Source organism: Crocodylus porosus, unplaced genomic scaffold (assembly GCF_001723895.1).
Source record: "Crocodylus porosus isolate Cpor-Errol unplaced genomic scaffold, CroPor_comp1, whole genome shotgun sequence".
In the NCBI taxonomy this organism is placed as follows: Eukaryota; Metazoa; Chordata; order Crocodylia; family Crocodylidae; genus Crocodylus; species Crocodylus porosus.
This window is the reverse complement of record NW_017728927.1, coordinates 7440862-7458698: the sequence shown is the minus strand read 5'-3', so window position 1 is coordinate 7458698 and position 17837 is coordinate 7440862. Positions and strand designations below refer to the sequence as shown.

Below are 17837 nucleotides of genomic sequence, written 5' to 3'. Positions count from 1 at the left end.
CTGGGAGGGCCTCGCACGAGTCTCCTTCCCTCCTGCGTTTCAGTTCCCGTCCTCTGCCAAGCGCTCGGAAACTGAAAGCAGGTTAGGAGTTGATCTTGGCTTTACCTCGCCCCCAAACAGGCACTTAGTTCTCTGTGTCTGCAGCTTGAATGCCATTGTGCCCCGTTTCCCCTCGCCTCCCACCCCTGACTCAAGTGCCACATCTGTTTTTACCCAGCAACCTGTAGATGTAAGGAGCTTTCTTTTGGGGATTAGGTACCATGGGGCCACTACCGGAGGACGGCGGAGAGGAGAGCGTGATCCTGATCAGTGACGACGAAGCTGAGGGCACACAAGGGAATTCAGTTATATTTGTTGAGCCCTTGGGTAAGCGCTGTGCTTCTGTCCTCGGCAAAGCTCTTCAGAGGCATGTTGTAGAACAAGGATTGTACATCTGCTTTCTAGTCTCGCGGCCGGCCTTTTTCAGCTTTCAAAATGATAAAAAGTGTGAGAACGAATTCTCTCTTGTCAAATGCGCACCACCCAATCGGGGAAAAAAGCTGAAAAGGGCAACAATAAAATACCCAGGCACTTGGAATGGCACACACTAAACAAACTGGAAATATGACAGTTGTTTTATCTTTATGTCGGCAGCTGTAGCTCTTGCGAGTAACAAACACAGATGCAAAAAAATATTCTCTATTTACATGCATTTTGGATGCTAGCATAATTTGCTTAACAAATTAAAGCAACATCAATCAGTCCAAATTTATGGCTCACTGCATACATGGAACAAATCTTAGTTCAGTGCACAAACCACTGAAGTGCATAGCATTTTTCAGCTCTGTTGTATAATTTTAATGTAATTGTGCCCTGCTTAACTTAATGCAAATGGGGAGGGGGAGGCACCTGTTAAAGAGCTGTTATTAGGAGCCTTGAAAAGAGCAAGTAAGTTTTGCAGCTACTATTAGAAGCCTAAAAGATATGGGGAGTTAGCTGGCTGGAGACCTATGAGCATTTGCCATTTTCAAAGTTTCTTGTATGAGCCCTGAAACTGACTATCAGAAACCTTGAAAATGTGGACTAGTGGTTTTGGAGCTGCTGATTGGCACTGAAAATATATATTTTATTTGAAGAATTGCATCCGCCAAGTAAACTCACAGCCTTGTTGTTTCAGTCCCCAGGCACCACACGTCAATGTTAGATAGAAATTTGATTTTTAGGATGGTGATTTCCCTCTATAAGCATCCACTATATTTTTTTTCCTTTCTAGTTGAAAATGTTTGAGTGATATATATGTGGTTTTGCTGACCATTTCCCCAAAGTCTAAACTTGCAAAGGGAAAAAAGTCGAGCCTTTTACTTCTTCACAGATTCACAGAAGTTTAGGGTTGGAAGGGACCTCTTGAGATCTTCAGGTCCAGCCCCCCTGCTCCAGGCAGGAAAGACTGCTAGGGTCAAATAACCCCAGCAAGGTGTACGTCCTTGGCTTGTAGTGAGAAAGCTCTAATAGTAGCTACTTGCCTCTTCTTTTCCATGCAATTTAATGAATCCCATAAACAGGAAAGTAGAAATCAGAGCATGCTGTTAAGACATCTGATTCACTGCCTTGTGGAAAATATGCGAAGGAATGACAGACATACGTACATGGCAGTTTTTGTAGATCGGAGCACAGTACTGCCTGGTAACTTTTTGTTCATTTGTTTCAAAAGTTGTTCAAATGCAGGGAATCTTCAGCAACATTTTCACAAGGGAAGCTCCAATAACATCATAGCTAAACAAGTTTATCATTGCATGACATGTCCTGCTTATGCTGCTGTAAAATGAGCCCAGACCTTTTCAAAACAAAACAGTAAAAGAGTTTCTTTTCAGAATTTTGCAATCCCTCAACATAAAACTCATGGAAATCCTTAACTTAAATGCAGGAGTATAAGTAGATTTTTTTTTTTTTTAAATCATGAATAATTATGTTGATATATGGCCTCAAAGCGCCACAAAACTTTGCAGGATCTGGCCTTTGTCCATGTCAAGTTTACTCCTTTTAAATTGCTCATAATTGTTACTTATACTGCGGTGAAAATCGTGTTGTGGACGGAGCACTGTTAGGATTCATCACTATACAGTCACAGAGCCAAAAGACAGGTCTTGTGCCAAAGAGCTGTAATCTAGTTTTGCTTTAAATTATAACTAACATTCATTATACATTGGAATACATCATAGTTATTTTCCTTTTTACAGAAAAGTCTAGTGTTGAGGAGAAGAAATGTGAAGAGGTGGTGGATGCAGAATGTGAACTACTGGTTACATTCTGCAAGCAAGGGAACGTGATGCCTCATGCCAGATATGACTGCCCGGAGCACCCATTTGAGTATGTTCAGTGGCATATTGGATAATACAGATTTTTCTCTTCTACAGGGAGCAATAAGAACTTGAGTAATGGAAATGTTATGGATGCTTTTAATTTCTGTTAACATTTAATAGAAGAGTCATAATGCCAAGTAGTACTGGTCACTTTTTTATGCCCAGGAAAGTTTAAATAGTAATTATAATTAGGGCCTGACAGATTGCTATAGGCAGATTTTTGCTTTCCTGCTGAACAACATGCTGTTCTGACATACTGTAGTAAATATATCTGAGATTCCTTTGCCATTCCTCTTCAAACTGTTTCATTTAGAATTTTATATCAGAGTCCTGGTACCTTGAGGCATGAATTTCAAAACTACTAGTACTAATTACTAGTTTGAAACTGAAAGGTTTAAATCTTACTAGTATAACTTGTTGAGTCATCTTAACAATTGGAAGGAGAAGTAGACTGGACCAGGTATTTAGGATGGACTAATATAATGCTCTCCTTTATCAACCTGCAGGCGAGCAGAGTGTGATACAAGCTCACCCCTCAAGAGAAACGCCGATATCTGCAGTCAGTGCTATTGCTACATTTGTGATAAGCTAGCTTCTGAGGTAAGGAGGGATTGGGGATTTTTTTTTAGGAAACATGGGTCTGCTTTGTCAAAATTGCATTGTGAGTTGTAATAGAAACCATTTATTTGGGGCCTGCTTAAAGCAATATATGATACTGAGAGTGTAATCTTATGATACTGTGAATGATCATCTTCTGAGCATTTGTTGGCTTCATAATGCCAACTATGACTAGTAGAAGTAATTTTAGGTCTGGGCCAAGCAGGCCAGTAACTTCCTTGACCAGATGTTTACCTGGTGTCAGTTGGCAGAGCTTGCGTTTGTTCAGGCAGATTGGTGGTGATCGTGCTGTGCATTCTGGTTGGTTCTTTTCCTAGGATTAGTGTGATATTAGGGATATTCGGATATCCTACTTTTCTGCAAAGTTAAAAACAGCTGAAAACCTGGAATTCTTGAAAATATTCCAGCTCTTTACCCTGGTGTTAGGAAATCTTTTAACTTGAAATCACAGCTCCCATTTGTCATCACTTAATTTGGCAGGTCTACATTTTCCTCCAGAATTGCGAAGTGTTTATCAGGTGCCAGTTAACTAAGCCTCACAACATTGCTTTGAGGTAATTACAAGTATAAAGGCTTTATCTTTCAAAGACAGAGTACTTGCTCTTGTATATCAGTCTACTGTTATGTAATTGCTTGCCTGAAATGATATCTCCAGTGGTTGGTTGATATGCCTGCTTCAGCTTTTGAAATGTGTTTTTTTACTAAAGGCATCAGGAACAAGCAACTGAAAGAACCGTGCACTAAAGAAGATTTGGAGATAAAATTTTCATGCTCATAGCCTGTCATACATACCCTGGCTATTTTCTAGTGTTTGGTCTTCTGGCTGATGTATGTCTGAGAAGTACTACTGCATCATTTTTATGCAGATTATTTGTTAAAGAGCCTTATATTAATGCCATCCCTGATTTAGTTACGCAGTTGGTAAAACAACTAGAATTTGCGCCGGTAGAAAGCGGTAGCTCGCTATGAAATATAGCCAGCTATAGAGGTATAATGAGACTAACTTCTCTGAGTCAGGGACTGTAACTTTTGCTTTGGTTAATTGGACTAAAAATCCTCTTCCTTTCTTCCCTTAGTGTCAGAACTGGACAGCCCCTTCCTTCTGTCATTCCAATGCACACAACAAAAGCAAATTCTGGAAGGAACAGCGTGATTTTGCCTTGGTGGGTGTTCTTGTAATGTTCAACCTGGACCTCACAGACATAGATGCAGACCTTCGACGTGGAGGTAAAGAGTGTGCTCTCAAGTTGTCCCAGAAAGAGACGTGTAATGAGAAGGTCACATTTGTTTCCAAGAAAAAAAAAATTCTACAATTTTTTTTTTTCCTCCTTCATCTGCAGGTAGTCTGCTGATAAAATTTATTCACAAACTGTCTGTGGAATATAACAAATACCTGCTCGGTGAAAGAATGCTTCCCAATAGACACGAATGTTTCTGTTATATAAAATTGGCACCTGGACAATGCAATATCTGCTTGCAGCACCAGACAGAGGTCATATACAGGTAACAGTGACTACAGAGGCTGATTAATTGGCTCACGGTGTATAGTAATTCACAGAGATTTCCCTTCTGTTGGTCAGATGATAACAATTAGAATCATGCCAACCAGCAGTGGCAGAACCAATCTGTGGGGAAACTTGCTTTTCTGCTTGCAGTCTGTTTAATTGGCCACTTGGACCCCATCACAATCCAGTTTAAACAAACACCTAAACTGTCCTCTTAAAGGCTTTTATTTCTTGTAGATATTCTGCTGTTTTCACACTGGTAATGAATTTTTTAAATGAGGCAGACCAAGAGAATCCCAAAACTGCTTCGGTCATGCTTCTGGGAGCAGCCAAAGAAATTGCACTTCATAAGGATCCTTCTCTGTAAGTATTCAGTGCCTTGTGTAGTGCAAAGGGGGAGAGAAGTTGAGGGGAATGCTTGAGAGATCCTTCGTTTCAGTGGAAGGGAAATGTATAGCAGTTACAGCACTGTTTTTCAGCTTCTGTTACTTGGAATTACTCATGGCTTCTGTGACCTTGGGCAAGTCACTTTATCTTTCCCTGCCCCATGTATAGAGTGAGCTTCCTACTGCCTCTCCAATTCTAGTAGGAGTTTTGTTTCGTCAATTGAGACTAAGCCCATTGAGGCAAACATGACTGCACTATGCAGCAGTTAGCACAATGGGTTCTTCATTTCAGCTGAGAATTTGGTTCTGCTGTGATGCAAATAATTCTGTTTCCAGAAGGTACTCTACACAGTGCTTTTTGTTAAAGCTCTGCAAATACATCTGAAATGTGTTGTAGCTGGTTTGTTAGCTCTCATCTGTTCACATAAATTGTTTTCATCTTTTTGTTTCTTCTCTGTTTTAGTTTTAAAACTAACAGGAAAACATGTAAGCCCTAATCTATGTCTTTTGTTTCAGAAGCTGGAGAAATCTAGGTCAGAATGGATCTCTGAAGGTAGCTGTACCTTGTCTGATGGAGAGGTAAGAAACTACAGTGTCAATTAGATCATTTGCAGGCTGCCAAGTTTCTACTGTTTTACTGCTACAAAGGCTAGCTTTAGGCACTAATGGGTTTTTAAAGGCCCCAGCTCTTGAAATCTCAATTTGCTAATATGGGATTCCATAAAAGAGAACTTCTGACATAGCAAAGCTAAAGTAATATTATGCGTATCCTTATTGTATTGGGGTAGCACTATGTGAGGCAGGACCCAGTCATTGTAGGTGCTGTAGAAATACAGACTGCTCCTATCCTGAGCACCTAAAATCTAAGTATAGAAGACACCTGGTTATGGGAAGGCAGAAGAATATAATGAGGTTTGGTGGTCAGAACAGTAGACAGTGGTCTCAGATCACAAATGGCATCCATCATGTTATGGGATTATACATCGGATAGGGCACCATGTCAGCAGTTTGGGGTTTTTTTTTTAAAAAAAGCTTCTACATTTCCAGCTGGAACATTGATGGCCAACCAACATAGACGCTGTGGTCTAAAACTCTAGGGACCCATAGCCCAGAAAGGGGTATTGGAGTCTATTTTGTTAGAGTGTGTGAGGGGCCAGACTTCTAAGACAGTGTCTAGGCTCTTGGCTGCTTAGAACTGGTGATTGTAGAAGCACATGGTATCCAAATTGGGCTTTAATACAGCAGCCTGGTGACCATTCGCAAGGAGGAGCTCAGTCAGGGACGTAACGTACAAAATTTCCCCCAGAGCCTGGTCGACATCTAGCACAGTTTTTTTTTTTTGTTTTTTTTTTTTTCCTGCTTAACTCATTTCTCATTTTAGCTCTGTGGTTCACCTTTAATACCAAATCCAGCAGTAGCAAAAGGTTAATGGAATAAGATGATGGGAAATGGCTTTTGGGAACACACAAAAAAATCCTATTCCTCTCATTATTTCCCTATTTTTAAATCAATGGCAGGTCAAACCTATATCTTTGTCATTTTAAGTGTCTACTTTTATGTTAAGGAGACCATTCCTTACAAAGACTATGCCCTATTTTTATCAACTTTGAAAGAAGAGAAGAAGCATACTTTTGCCCCAGACTTCTTTCAGCTTCCCCAGGCATTTCAATGTGAGCTTCCATTTAAGTTATTTCTGTTGTCATCAGATGTTTTAATGACTGCAGAGACTTGCAGTTCTTCAGGTGACAGTGGATTTCTTGATCACTCTAAATCTGTTTAACAAAACTTTATTGTGATGGCGCTTGAAACTAACCTTAAAGATCCTTAAAAGGATCTTGAAATTTTAAAATATACTTTAAATATAAACCAGAAATCTCTTACAAATTTTAAGTCAAGTGCAGTTAATGTTATCATTACCATTCTGTTTGTTTTTATATTTCACTTGGCACAGACAGTTAAAACCCAGTTAGTTGCTTTCATTTACAAGTAGCGTGACTACAAAAAACCTATCCAGTTTATCCTGTGTTGGCATGATGATGCACTACTTGCATTTCAAATATTCCATTAAGATTTTAATTTTTTTTAAAGCACACTTTCAGTGGATTTTTTTAAAGAGTAGTATTATGCTGATTGTAAGTCTTGTATATTAGGTTTTATATATAACTATATTTTGATCAAGAAACCTTATTTGAATTTTTTTCAATGCTACAGGGGAGGAGTTATCAAACCAACAGTGCAATTGGCTTTAAAAACGTTGGCTCATTTCTCTTCCTTTTGAAACTAACTTTCTTCTTGAATGCAGAATTACAACACGGCTGCAAAGGATGCTGGTGCTATGCGACTTCCCAAACACTTTGTATCAGAAGTTTATTATTTTTTTCCAGCATATATCACTTCCTTGTCACTGCTATGCCTTCTCAAATTGGTAAGTTTTTGCTTGTTAATCACTCATTAAATGTACTGAAGTATAAAAGCCAGTCTTTACGTGGTCTATATATTGGAACTTGTAATCTCTTGCTATGGACGTGGGTGCTTTAATAGAGAATTTGGCCCAAAACATGAAAACTTGGAATCCATCCCGCTTTGCTGTGGTACCGTAGGTAGATTCTAGTCCATCAGCCTAATTTCTGAAGGGAGTTGCTGTAAAACAGTTGTTCAAAATTTTGGTCTAGAGCAAACAAATGCTCGCTTCAAGTGTTTTTCCACATTAAAGATGTGCTTGCCTCCAACTGTGAACTTTTTCAAGAGCCCTGTAGTAGCCTTGGGACTAACTTCTGTCTTTAACTTCCAGCCTAAATGTTATGCCATGGGATCACGGATTATTGACCACAGTCTTAAAAGGCCAGAACATCACAGGTCAAAGAACACACAAGGGGAGGAAAGTATCATTGTGGGAAGCATTTCCAGTCATAAGGGCTCGTGTAGAAAAATTGGAAAACCAGCAACAGTAAGTTGTTATCCAGCTGTTAAGAATTTAAGTCCTGCATTATATTGACGTTGTACAGTGCAGTGCCTTTGAAAGACCTACGGTCACCATTGTGCTACCAGAAAGGTGCAAAACTGAGATTGATCAAAAGCTGAACAGGTCAGCAGTGTTTTCTAAATGTGATCAGCACAACAGCACCTGTCAAAGGAGCGTCTTTTTTTTGGTCCAGATATGGAAAAAAGCCACTGCTGAGTTTCAGTCATTCTCCCTCTACTCCATTGTTACCCTGGCTGTCATTAGATATGTGGTTCAAAGCAATATCCCTTGATAGGAATGTGACTGCTTTGCTTTGCTTTGCTTTGCTTTGCTTTGCTTTGCTTTGCTTTGCTTTTCAAGGTCTTCATAAATGAATGATCATGGTTCTGTTCCTTTTTCTTCTTTTCTTTTCTTTTTTAGCTTTTTTTTTTTCTTTTAATGATCTCTCTGGTCTGAACCCAAATCTGTTGAGCTGCAGTCTCTCATCATATTCTGTGAGAGCAGTAGAGAACATCTGAAAATTGCTTCCTATTGTAACCCTTAGTGTCTGGCTTGAGACTTTCTTTTTTAGCTTCTCCCTTTGATTCCCCGCCTCTTCTCTTTTTGGAAGTCTGTGGAAGAAGCATAGCATAGATGATATACAAACTATCAGGGATTTGTGATGAGAGGGAGAGAGAGAGAGAATGTCTTGTCATCTGCCACCTTCATTTTCACTTCCCAGTGGGCAGGAATAATCTTTGCAGTTGCCAAATTCTCTTGGTCCCTTTTAGGTTAAGTGTAAGGGAAGTTTCATATAAGGGATATTAGAAGGGATTTGTATAATTTCTAAAGCTTCTTTCTCCAGTATTTTCTGGTACAGAGAAAATGGAAGTTTGTAATGTTAACCCAGATGGCGGCCCCTGAAATTTCGCTTGCCAGAGTCACAGTGATGACTTTCTGGACTTAAGTGTTCAATAACTTTGTTGTGGTGAGTGTGTTTTCATTCAGGTTTATCCGTAGCTTTTGGGTTTGTCAGGACACAACATGATCACACATTTATTCACCACCTGCTTCCATCTTTTGTAGACAAATGTGGGAGAACTCGTTCTATCTTGTTAACTGTTGCTGGTATTTGAATAGTGTGTGCCAAATTGTAACGCCTCTTTTTTCCCCTCCTCTTTTCCCTTAGCTATAAGGAAATAGTTCGCTACCTGAAAGCTGTGAAATGCAATGACACTGAAGGGTAAATGGCTTTTTTTTAGTTTTTCTTCGCCTTTAGAATTGTCCCCACGCAGGCCTTAACCCTTAATAGAATCAAACCTTGAAAAGAAATAAGACTTCAGCTTGCAAATGTTTTCTAGTAATAAAACACGATGTAGTATCACTGCTAACTTTTACTTAATATTACCTGGCCAATGTAATTAGATCAGAATTTTTTTTGTAACACTTTCATGTTAATGGCAGCATTTGTCCAAATCATCTTTTTGACCTTTTCTTGTTTTCAGGTTAAAAATCTTCAGAGACAGAATTCCATTCTATTTGTGCAAAATGGGGGACTTTGTTGATGCTGCCCGCTCACTCTTCCTCCCCTTCAGTAACCTGGCATGCTGTACAGCCTGCCGTATAACCCCTCCCCAGTTTGAAGTCTACATGAAGATGTTCAAAACAGGCAGTGTTCCTTCTGGAAATGATCTTCACGACTCTGGGCAGTGGACTGCTGTTGGCAAGTATTGTTTCTTGTTACAGTTTTTGCTTCCATCCCCACTCAAGCACGGTGGTGTGTGCTCTTTACGGGAAGTCTGTAACAGACATTCAGCCCAGCCCCACACATCCTCTGGACTGAAGCATGGAATCTAGTATTCGCCAAGGCCTTTGTCATTTAGATTCTGGACTCCAGCTGAAACTACACTTGTCATCTGCCATGTGCTGTTTTGCATACAAAGGCTAATGTGTGTTGGCAGTGAAGCCATTTCATCCCCCCATTAGGAGAAAATGTAGGGTATGAAGCCCTCTTGTGAACCATAGCACAAGTGCATGCCTCAGCCTGCTGACAAGTTTATCGTGACCTTGAGCAAATACCTTTGAAATGGAATTCATAGTCTCTGTTCCCTTTAATCATTGGTCTTGCTTGCAAAACTGCTGCAATAATGGGTTTGGGCACATTTGGAATTGTGCAATAGGGAACTGATCTGAGACCTCAGGCTTATTTTACAGAAGCCCACTTGGCAGCTATTAGCAGTATTCCCAGGAGCATGTGGGATTGTGACAGCATGTCAGTGCTGTGCTTAAATATTCTGTACTTGATGAAAGGATTTGTTCTGTGTGGTCTGCTATATTATGGCTTCATCAGTTGTATCATATTTTAATTGCTTGTGAAGCTTCCTGAGGACTCTAGGGAACATATTTCAACTGATGATGATTAGCTCCTGAATTAGGAGAACTACACTATGAAATAGCTATGGGTGCTTCTAATGTTAGATGTGTGTAGAAAGTTTTGATGGTTAACTGACTTACTTGATTTTTAAACCAGCATTTAGTTTGGGTCATTTTTATATCGGGTTTATATTGTTTCTTTTCTTCTAGGATCTCCTTTGAAGAACAGTGTTCTAATTGCAAGGGGACTCAAACTCCTTTACAGCAATTTATTATTGTACCGGAATGTGAGTGTCCATTTTAATCTTATGCTTCTATAGGGAATGTCATGTTTCTGTACGCTTCCAGAACAGACCGTTAACAGCCTCTTGTTTTGACTTTGTTTCAGTGCTATTTACATTCTTGCAAGTGTTTTGAAAATATAATTCATGCCCCACGCTTAGCAGTCATTATCTCTGTTCTGTAGTTGGGGAAACTGAGTCAATAAAGAGCAGCAATTTGCCCAAAATGCTACCATAGTCTGTGGCAAACTTGAGAGTTCCTGGCAGATCAGCCTCCCAGATCAGGCCATGGCATCATGCTGCCCCTCCATTGATGAAGAGGGAGCTGTCAAGCTATGCAAATAGTTGGCTGATTGAACCTGGAGCCTTGCTGGCTTAATTTTGGCATATGTCACCTTGTGTGTTGTCTAGTTTTACAGATTTAATTGAACCACTCTGCCCTGACCTAGATGCATGTATCATTGAATGTATGCAGCCTGCTGGGCAGATCCTCAGCTGATGCAAGGTATCAGAGCTTCACTGGTGTTGACGTCAGTGGAGCTATGATAGATTACCCCAGGAGAGGAGCTACCCCTGAACCTACGGGAAGTACTGTGTTGAAGCGGAAACATAAGATACTAGGGGAAGTATCAGCTCTTTTCCTCTGAGACAAAATGAGGATGGTGCTTTCAGCAGTCTGAGAGAAGGAATGATGATTAGCCCCATGTGCATTGAATGTGACACTGAAAGTTGTGTATTGGGGATGGCATTTATTGGAAAAATTAGTGTTGTACCTTCCCTTACAATCCTCCTCTAATGGGCAGGCCAAGTCATCGGTACTTTGGGATCCCACAAGAAAAGGTATATATTGGTATGCCTCATTTACTCACCTTTTGTAGTAGGCAGTACAAAAGAGGGTAGCCTTTTTGCAGATTTATATGGTGCATTGCCTGTCAAGGGGACTTTTTGTCGTAGGTAGTGTGCTTCGTGTTATGCTAGATATATTTATTCAGGATGGCGTTTACCTTGCTCTGTCCAATTTGACCACAAATTGTTTTGAAGAACTTTGTGTTTTTGGCTAAGTGGAAGCCTTGCTGTATTTCAGCCAAAATGCTGGAGCACCTTCATCATGGTTCTGGGTAGTGGCACTACACTGGAGAAAAATGGACATTTAACTCCTCTCTCGCTGAAAGAGCCACCACTTGACTTTCAAGAGGTAACTGGAAAAGCATTCTGAGATGCAGAAACTGATGCCCTGCTTTTGGGTACCATGTTTTTTCAACTCGGGAATCGCCTCGTGTTGGAATATGAGCTCATTTTATAATACACCCTCAAAAAATGTCACTGCATGTGTCAAATTAACATTTTTAGGGGCAAGGTCTTCACATCATCCTATGAAATTGGAAGCAGCTTTTTCACTGCTTTTGGATGAAGCGCAGGCACAGATGGCAGTTAAAATGTGGCTAATTGAAAACTGTTAGTGAATCTCCTGTGACCTAAAGTAAGTTTAGTGGTTCTAGGCTGCCACGAGACTTGTTTCTTTTGGCCCTGAGATGCAGGAGCTCATTTGACTATCTGATAATTATATAGAGGTGTTAAAAGTCAGGATGAGCAAATTAACTGTTCTCACAGCTGAACACTTGAGACCTGATTCCAGATCTTTTAAGTTTGAGAAATTACAAAATAAATAGGGGAGGGATTTGGTTTCCTCTATTAAGGAGGTGCTCTGTGCTGGCCTTGAAGAGCTACTATTTGGGCAGTTGTGCATCTCAAATGAAAATGTCTAATAAGCACAGCAAGCCTAAATTGCTTTAAAATACATCTAGGGAGACTGCTGAACAGCATATATCACATAAATCGATGAGTGCCATAGACGTACAGCATTTCTAGGGATATACTTTGGACAGTCCACACTTCATATGTAGAAGTGGCACCGAGGACATTAAAACACCACATGTCAAAGAATTGTCTTGGACAGTATTAGATACTTGTATATCTGGGCCCTCTCGTGCTCCATCTGACTCACTGTTTCCTTTTGCAGAAGGTGGTTTCTGTGTGTTATGGCCTTCTGAATGAGCTGAAGACCAAAGTCAATGTTTCTCTGCCGTGTAATTTTTTCTCTAATTCTGTAAGTATGTCTGGGATAATGGGGGGGGACTGAATTTTGGACTCTAAATTACACTGTAGGACATCAAAATGATTTTTGTCTTATTGAAATGCTTTTACAGAGAAGATGGAAACTTATTAGAAAATGGCATAAATACATATTTTTGCACAGTCTAGTGATTTAGAAGCAGGAACTGGGATTCAAAACTCCTCTATTCTTGTCCACTGGCCGTGACCCTGGCTTCATCTTAATGTCTCACTGCCCGGAATTACCCTTGTATAAAATAAAGGATGAGCAGACAACCATTTCCGTAGGCAAATTAATTGACCAGGCAGGTAAATAGGCCTGGAGCCAAAATGGTGCTGTTTAGTTATGCTGATGTTTGCCTCCACAGAAGCAAGCACATGTTTCCAATGAACATCCCCTATAGATATAAAACATCTGGGATTTCTCTGGATTTGAACTATGAATTCAAGCATTGCGGAATACCTTTGAGAGAGTGATTTGAGGTTAAATATTCACATCTGTTCAAGCTAGATTCTCCTTCAGGGGGCAGAGACTTGTATGCAGTACTGCGTTAGTCGCAAGTGACTTGAGTGAAAGTTATTCACCTGTAATTAGGATGTGTTCAGTTTTCTAAAGAGGCCAATTAATGTTGCTCCTTGTATTTCTTCTGAGGAAATCATGTTTAACTTACTTTCTGATTATGTAACTTCATGAGCTAGGATTATTTTTGGCCTACGTAAGGCTAATTCTATTCCACGGTAATAACGCAAGACTGTGAAGCATTTTGAGTGCTTCAGCTGAAAGATGCCACACGCTTGCAGCATTTGCTCTGTTCCCCTTCCCGAACTTGATGTCCATCACTAAATTCTTCTGCTCTTATGATACTTGTAACCAGCTGTTCCTGCAGTAGGCCAGTTGCAGGGCTCTGAAATTCACTGTGCAAGGCACTCCCAGGTCAGAGTGACGGCAGTTAACACCTGATTTAAGTAGATGTAGCTAAGGACATCACGTATAAAGCAGGGGAGAAATTTTCTCTCAGTGTTACAACATCTGTTTTTTACTTGTGCCCTCAGTTCTGCCTTGAGGCTGGTCTGATTCTCTTGGTGCAAGCAGTGAAGCAGATGGTTCTGAGTGACCTTCCGTTCTTGAATTCCATTCTAGAAATAGTACTAGCATTCGGGGTAAGTCCAAGGCATTTGGAGTCTCGTTCTAATTGATTAGCGCAAATTACGCTTAAAGTCACTTAACAGCATGTCAAGCTTCATGTACACACATTTTTTTGTCTGCTGTCTTTACTTAAACTTCATGAATCATTTCCCCTCTGATCCTGCTAATGAAATGAGGTGCTGCATAATACAGAATTACATCACTTCCCTGCATTTCTCTTGCCTTCCTAGAATAACTTCTGGGCACTGAGGCTATTATTAGACAGTTTCTCCTATGAAGAATCCATTCTCCACGGCACTGTCAATCTGTTTGTCAGAGATCTGAATTGTAGGAAAGCCACAATACTGACATTGTAAGTAAGCATTTTGTTCCTGAGGCCCTGCTGCTTTCTTATGAAAAAACTTAAAGGCCAGAGCTGTGGGATTTCTCTCTATCAGCAAAGGTCTAACTAGTAATTGTCTATATTAAATTGCTCTTATAATTAATCCATTAATTGTCAGCAAGGCCTGGCCACTTTATTCATAAAACTGGTCTGAATGGATTATCATTTAAGATACTTAGTCTCTTAACACCTGCGTGAGACAAAAGTTTTACTTCCTAGGCTGCTGGTTTGCATTAGTCTTCTAAACAGTTGTACCTTTATGACCTCTGTACAGCTTCCTTGCCTAAATTGATGAGACAGAGCCATGTACCCTTGTTTCCCGTGTGGCACTTGTGCAATGAGTTCAGAGTCCCTTAATATACTCTAACAGTTGTTTAGAGCAGTGGTCTCCAAACTTTTTTGATCGCACACCCCTATCAGTAAAAAGTTTTTGAGCACGCACCCCCAATATATGTATATTTATATAAATATACATCTAAATAGAAGTTCTAATATTTTCTTCCCACACCCCAGTGGATCGTCTTGCACACCCCCTGGGGTGCGCGCATCCCACTTTGGAGACCACTGGTTTAGAGCATACGTCCTTTTACACATGTGCATACATGTGGAGTATCTGTGTGCTCCCACCTGAATGAACAAGTGGCGTCTGAGATGACTGTACGTCCAATGTACAGGTTTTGAATGGTTTTATTTACTTTTTATGTCTTTTGAACTTACTCAGCGTTTACTATAGAAATTGGTATCCCTCCTTAAGAAGCAATCACTTTGGATCCCATTTTGGGCAGTGTCTAGGTGATAGTGGTGACCTATAAAACACCTGAAGGTAGTTTTTGATGATTAGAAGCTCTTCTGGGGCTTGTATCAGCCAGCAGATTACAAAAAATGCAGATAGGAGGAGTAGCTCAGGCTAGAAAAATATATTCTGGGGGGTCCTTTCCTTGGGTATACCACGGGTTGGAAGTTTCAGGTGGATCTGCAGTTGGTCTGTGTTTAGGGTGAGATGTTTCTGATTCAAGACTGGGTGAGGAACAAGACAATTGCCTATGAGCCGCTTGCACATGTCCCTCTTTAGAGCTTGGTAACATGTCACCTGCTTCTCTGGTTCTCTTATACTGAACAGGGGGCAAACTGTTGGCCCTCAGTATGTGGGTGCTTTGATCTGTGAATTTCTGACTTGCACCAACGTGAAGATCCAGTCCATTGGTGTCTTTATCATCCAGATTATAACAGAGAAATTACATGTGTAAGTATGAATATTCATTGTCTATTATTAAGCTATTTTAAGGATTATAACAGTGCTGATTGCACTAAATTGCTGACACTTCTGCTGTGATTGATGAAATCTTTAGTTATGGGTTCCCAGTTTGCTTTATCCTTGCTGTTATAGGCAGTGATGAGACGATGCGTTTAGAGTACTACAGTTTTATTGTATGCTGACTTTAGTATTTCCTTGACAAACTCTATTCTCTAATGGGACCCATTGATGCTTTCCCTTCCCCTTGCTATCTCTTACAAGCAGAACTTGTAGTTTGTCTTTGCAAGCATGACTAATAACCAGGGTAAGTTGCATGTTTTCTTGTTTACCTTGAGGAAACAAATATGTTTTCCTTCCAAAGCAAAAGTGCATTTTCTAGTACTGGAAATCACAGGCCGGTTTTAAATCAATAAACTCAACTTTAATTGTAAAAGCATTACTGCATTCCTAAGATTTAAGACGGCATAAACATCTGGTTGTGAAATGCCACATCTGTGCATCAAGAATATATATGTATTATTGAATGAAAAAAGTTGAAACCTGTCCCTAAATAGTAGGGATGAACAGAAACAGTAGTATGGGGGTTAATGCAGCCATTGCTCAAGCCTTCTACCCCTCCAGCTATCAACATGCATCCATAACAGTTCTTCACAGAATCATAGAAACTTCAGGTTAGAAGGGAAGGGACCTTAGGAGGTGAACCCCTTCCTCCAAGCAGGACCAACCCCAACTAGATCATATCCTGAATTACAGCAGCTGGTCCTGCCTCCATATTCCCAGCCCCTCTAAGGGCCCTGCAGGCCAGATGATGCAGCTCCATGAGCCAGATGTTTGGCACCCCTGGGTTAAAGGGTTTGGAAATACCAATTTGCAGGCAAATTTTAATTATCAAGTTGCTGAAATAAGAGGAAAAGCTTTCCATATCTTGGAAGTGGACTGAGACCTAGATCTCTTTTCAGGTGTCCATGGGCGAAGCATCTTTTCAACGTCTTTGTAAATAGAGTAAGTAGCTTAGTGCATCAGGGGGCAGGCTCTGATATTGTTAATCAGGCCTTTACATTTGTTGTTGGTGTTTTTTTTATTCTTTGTCTGGAAATAGGAGAAATAAAATGGTTAATTTTAATATTTGAGTTGAAGCTAGCAAGGCTGTGTTGGCACCTCCACAAAGGTGTGAGGATGAAGAGGGCACACAGAGTATCTAGTCAAGCAGCTCAGTAGTCATTGGGTTAGGGGAGGGCAGGTCTTTTGGGAGGGACTGGTTAACCGTGTTATCTCCTCATGGGAGGTGGCTTTAACAAGTGAGGACCCTCCATAGCAAATCAAGAAGTGAGGCCATCTTTTGTGGAGGAGGCAGGAAATAAATTGATTTGAGGTCCTCAATGAAAACTTCTAACAACCTGTTCTCTGTACAGGGACTGAGGACTTTGCCTCTCGGCCCACCAATTGATGGTGAAGTTGCCAAGTTCATGGCCGTTTTGGAAAGCCTGTAATATATTTCCTAAGGAAAAACAAACAGCTTCTACTTCGAGGTGCAAAGGAATTTGCTGACTTGCCTCAAAGCGCCTCCAGTGGCGCACACCTGCCAGGTTCAGTGGAGTTCTCCTTGCATGCCTCTTCCCCCTCCTCGGTAAAAATGATCAGCTTTAATGGCCAGCTTGTGAGCAGATTCTGAAAGGACCAATCCGGGTGTAGAGCCTAGGCATCAAACGGAAGAAATCCTTCAGCAAATCTCACATAACACTCCCGGGTCTTCCAGACACAGGCATCGGCAGTTCTTTTCAGTTTGGTTTTTATTTTCTTGGGGTTGAGATGTGCACCCGCTTTAACAGGAGTTGAATATCTTGGGGTGAAGGAGTGACAAATGTGTCCTCCCTTATGAAGTGGAATGTGTACGCTGATATTTGAACGTCAAATCAGCAGTTTGGTACTTGCTGAGAAAGCAAAAGGTTCTTGGATAAGGGAAACAGCAGATTTCTGGACATATGACAATACACGGTGGTGGTAGTAATGTATGGAATTCCTCTTGTATAGAGCATTGAACTGTGACAGTGAACCACTTTTAACTTTGTATTGTCACCCTCCACTTTCCAAGATTTGTTCGAAGTTCAAATACTCAGACAAATTTATTGTACTTTGAAGCAGTAAATAGTTGACGAGGAGAGAGTTATTTTTCAGGTTTCCAGACTCTGGACTTCACTTTCATATTTTACAACTGGGTTGCAATTGACAACCGTTAACCTGGTGCTACTCCCTCTCTGGGTTCCTGGAGTTGCTGTCATAATTTTCATTTTGAACAGTTGATTTCTGAACTATGTACTAAGAGACAGGTGATTTAAGGACTAAAGAGCAATCTAGCTACACTCTCCTTTCAGGGTTGGATGTGGAGGGGGAAGAATTTTAATGTTGTGTGTTGTACTTTGCACATTTTAGGCTTGCAATGATTCTTATCTCAAATTCAGCTAAATTATTCTTTACAAAAATGTCTTTGTTTTGTATTA

General features: G+C 40.4%; 1 protein-coding gene across 2 annotated transcripts; it reads left to right on the top strand.

Annotated features, from left to right (window-relative positions):
* Positions 1–202: 202 nt before the first annotated feature.
* LOC109314643 lies at positions 203–17194 on the top strand. Of its 2 annotated transcripts, none has more exons than XM_019541900.1 (19): positions 203–366; positions 2217–2346; positions 2846–2939; positions 4034–4184; positions 4298–4460; positions 4700–4825; positions 5368–5427; positions 7151–7273; positions 7640–7795; positions 8979–9032; positions 9295–9512; positions 10373–10449; positions 11528–11638; positions 12464–12550; positions 13609–13716; positions 13933–14054; positions 15205–15327; positions 16299–16341; positions 16752–17194. In XM_019541900.1, exons 1-19 carry the CDS (start codon positions 261–263, stop codon positions 16827–16829), a joined length of 2130 nt encoding a protein of 709 aa, XP_019397445.1. In that variant the 5' UTR covers positions 203–260; the 3' UTR covers positions 16830–17194. The 2 variants fall into 2 exon arrangements, with proteins under 2 accessions (XP_019397445.1, XP_019397443.1); XM_019541898.1 differs by having other exon boundaries at positions 204–366; positions 5365–5427.
* Positions 17195–17837: the final 643 nt, after the last annotated feature.

What these genes read in the sequence shown, in the direction of transcription:
- LOC109314643 (XM_019541898.1), top strand. Translation starts at nt 261, where the DNA reads ATGGGGCCACTACCGGAGGACGGCGGAGAGGAGAGCGTGATCCTGATC. An exon ending in TGCCCGGAGCACCCATTTGA is followed by an intron (nt 2,347 to 2,845) that starts GTATGTTCAGTG and finishes ATCAACCTGCAG; the next exon opens with GCGAGCAGAGTGTGATACAA. An exon ending in CACCACTTGACTTTCAAGAG is followed by an intron (nt 11,639 to 12,463) that starts GTAACTGGAAAA and finishes TTCCTTTTGCAG; the next exon opens with AAGGTGGTTTCTGTGTGTTA.